Consider the following 3,710-nt stretch of genomic DNA (forward strand, 5'->3'; position numbering starts at 1 on the left):
TACAGGAGTTTGATTGGAAGTCTCTGTATCTCATAGCCACACGACCAGACACTATGTATGCTACAAAGATTCATGCAAAAGTCAAGTCAGATTCATTATGGAGTAGGAAAAAGAATTTTAAGATATCTACAAGACATAAAGGAGTTTGGTCTATGGTACAAAACCATGACTAACTCAAGGATGATTGGCTACACAGATAGTGATTGGGTAGGATCAATGAACGACATGAAGAGTATGTTAGGATACGCTTTCTCACTAGGATCATGTATTTTATCTTAGGCATCAAAGAAGCAAGCAACCGTTGCACAATCAATAGCAGAAGCAGAGTATGTAGCAGCTACTGAAACCACAAGTCAAGTAATATGGCTACGAAGAATACTTGAAGAAATGGGTGAACCACAAGATAGACCGCGACTATTATTTATTATGACAACAAGTCGACAATAACAATAGCAAAAAAATCTAGTCCATCATCAAAGAACAAAACACATGGCTATTAAATATCACTTCATTTGAGATGGAGAGACAACTAAACAAATTCGACTCAAGTACTGTCCAACAAAAGATTAAATTACAGATGTTTTTATGAAGGTGTTACCAAGACCAAGATTTGAACTACTGCGCGCAATGCTTGGAGTTACCGAATTTGCATCAAGGAGGAGTATTAAAGTGTAATACAAATTCTAGAAAAATATAGAAAATCCTAAGAAGTATTAAAATGTAATAAAAATTCTAGAATATTGTAGAAAAACCTAAGATAGGAAGAAAGAATCAAGAACATCCTACATAGATAAAAACATATTCTACATAAGTTGTGGCTAACATATTCTAGAATAATTTATGGATCTATAAATATCTATGTAGTGTACCATTTGATGCATGACAACATCTACCACAACTAAGACAACTAGAACACTTCTTCCAATACTTTCACATTCTACTATGTCCTCATTTTCTTTACATTTCGCTATCTCTACATCTTCTCTATTCCATCAACTATTCCTTTCATGACCTCAAAATACTAAAAACTTAATATAAAGTTAATAATGAATTTCAATTCTTATACTCGACCTCTTCAAACTCACTTTTGGGTCCTTTGACATAGGTAGCAACTTCAATTTGGAGGTTTTGTTTCATTTCCTAGAGCAATTTGAATGAATTTTAGGTGAAAAGGTGATAAATTTCATAATGAGGACACTGAGATGCAGTTGTGGCTGCTGCATAGAAATATATAAATATAGGTGACATTGCGAGAATTTCAAATGATGAGAACATGACAAAAGATTATCACACTCATGACGAAATTAATAAGAAACTTGAGAATTACGCATGATAGAAATGAATGCCGAAACATCGAGGTTAGAAACAGAAAGGGTTAATGTTTTTTTTTTTATTTTTCATATTGCTAGGCACTGATACAAGCAAAGTGAAATATGGAAATTCCCATGGTCTAAAGCTTTTAGTCTCTGATCACGCGTCACGTGATAAAATATTCTGATACTTTAATGTCAAGATAATATTATCACTACAGAAATAAGGTAATGCATGACCTCATTTCGTGAATTGCATGCACCAAACACCATATATATAACAATACCTGGACATACCTATGCCTTGTCAAACTCTCCCAAAAACTTGTACCTGTTATTTGCTTCTACTTTTTTTGTCGTAGAACATTTGTTGTGTCCCTGCCTAATGGGTAGGTCACCTAGCAGTAACGAGAGTAATGTTAAGAAAGGGCCATGGACACCGGAAGAAGATGAAAAGCTAATGGATTATATTAGCAAACATGGAAGAGGAACATGGAGAACACTTCCAAAGCATGCTGGTCTAAATAGGAACGGAAAAAGCTGCAGGTTGAGGTGGGAAAATTATCTAAGACCAGATATTAAGAGAGGAAAATTAACTGAAGAGGAGGAGCAATTGATCATCAACCTTCATTCAGTTCTTGGAAACAAGTATGAATATGCCTTGTTCCTTTGTATTGTGAAGCATGATAAATTTGAGATAACTTCTTTTTTTGTTATGTAAATTAAGTTGAAACCCTAATTCATTTTTATGATCAATTTGTAGGTGGTCAAAGATTGCTACAAGTCTTCCAGGGAGAACTGATAACGAGATCAAGAATTACTGGAACACCACCATAAGAAAAAAGCTTCTCCACATGGGTATTGATCCTGAAACTCACAGGCCAAGAACTGACTTCGATCATCTGATGAATCTTTCCCAGTTGCTTGGCATGTCAAATTTGGGCACATCAATGAGTCCTTGGACCAACCCTACCGGTTTACAAGCAGATGTCACTCAATTAGCCAAACTACAAGTGCTACAGAATATGTTACAACTTATGAACAATTCTTCATTCATTAGCATGACTAATCCTTACCTCGTAGACAGTCAAATTCTCAACCCACCGACATTTGATACATTCCTCCATGGAACAAACACCCTCCAAGTGAGAGATCCAATGTTCAGAGGTCCAGAATATCCAAACCCTACTGCTAACAACATATCCGATCCATTCTCTCAAACACCCAGTGAATATTCTCAGCAGAACATCTTCAAATCAGGGATAGAAAAAGAAAATGAAACTAATCATCAAGAAGTTCGTAGTTATACCAAAAACATTAACACTTCACAACAAAATCAAGCAGAAAATTTACTTCCACCGTTAGTTGCTTCGTGTCCTAGGACAACTACCTTCAACAAAATGGAGAGCAACTATAACGAAGCACAAAAGTCCACAGAGTCACCTTTCTCTACGACTTTTGAGGCTTGGGAGAAGTTTCTCATTGAAGATGATGAAGCAAGCGGTTCCTACTGGAAAGAGATTCTAGAGTAAGATTTCTTCTTAATTTGTTTACCTTGCTCAAATGGTTAAGTGCGTCGTTTTAGTTTATAACTTTACATAATTTCTTTTTTTTCTTTTGCAGCTTGACATCCACTTCTGCATCTCCAGTTTCCTGACACAAGGAATTTTCTTCAAGATAATCAAATACCCAGATATTTTTCATTCTTTCATTTGTTTTTTCTTTGAATTTGATCCTTCATTTTTGGTTATTGTCCTTCATAAATCTGTGAAGTCTGTAAACATAATTAGTTTTTTCCATTACACAAAAAAATCTGCACATTATACAGTTCGACCTTTTTGTTTTGTTTCTTCTTAATGTATGTGTATCTTGAGTCAAATAAAGCATCAAGCAAAGTCATTTGTAGTGATAAAGCAGAATTATAAATAAGATTTTTTTTATCAGCAATAAGAACAATAATCTTTGCACCATTCCTCTTCTCACCCCATAAAGAAATTTTGATCTGACTAATGCTCACGTAAATCTTGAATATGGAAAGAGAATGCATTGAATTATAAAATTTGTGATTGGAATTACGTTTGCGTGTGAAAATAAAGAATAATGCAAAAAGACATGTCAGCAGAACTACTCTCTTGTTTTCACGTTCGCCAATAAAACTGCTCCTTAAGATAATGGCGATTATCTAAGTAAAATTAAAGCCAAAAGAGGTAGAGAGGTTCCATTATTCAAAAGCTTTTCTACAACATTGTCCCATTTTCATGTTATAGAGCTTAAATTTTAGTATTTTAGAGATAGTGGAGAAGGTTGATGGTTGGTTGGCTTGGGTTTAAGAGAGCTATAGAAGTCTACCGTTTAGATAGCTTTGAGAAGTCTACCGTTGAAAGTTGATTTCAAAAGTAG

General features: G+C 34.7%; 1 protein-coding gene across 1 annotated transcript; it reads left to right on the forward strand.

Moving 5' to 3' along the window:
• Positions 1-1,641: 1,641 nt before the first annotated feature.
• Positions 1,642-3,135, forward strand: LOC108341097 (transcription factor MYB53). The gene is made up of 3 exons (XM_017578730.2): positions 1,642-1,958; positions 2,074-2,838; positions 2,934-3,135. Exons 1-3 carry the CDS (start codon positions 1,696-1,698, stop codon positions 2,965-2,967), a joined length of 1,062 nt encoding a protein of 353 aa, XP_017434219.2. The 5' UTR covers positions 1,642-1,695; the 3' UTR covers positions 2,968-3,135.
• Positions 3,136-3,710: the final 575 nt, after the last annotated feature.

The sequence above is a fragment of the Vigna angularis genome, chromosome 1, assembly GCF_016808095.1.
Source record: "Vigna angularis cultivar LongXiaoDou No.4 chromosome 1, ASM1680809v1, whole genome shotgun sequence".
NCBI lineage: Eukaryota > Viridiplantae > Streptophyta > Magnoliopsida > Fabales > Fabaceae > Vigna > Vigna angularis.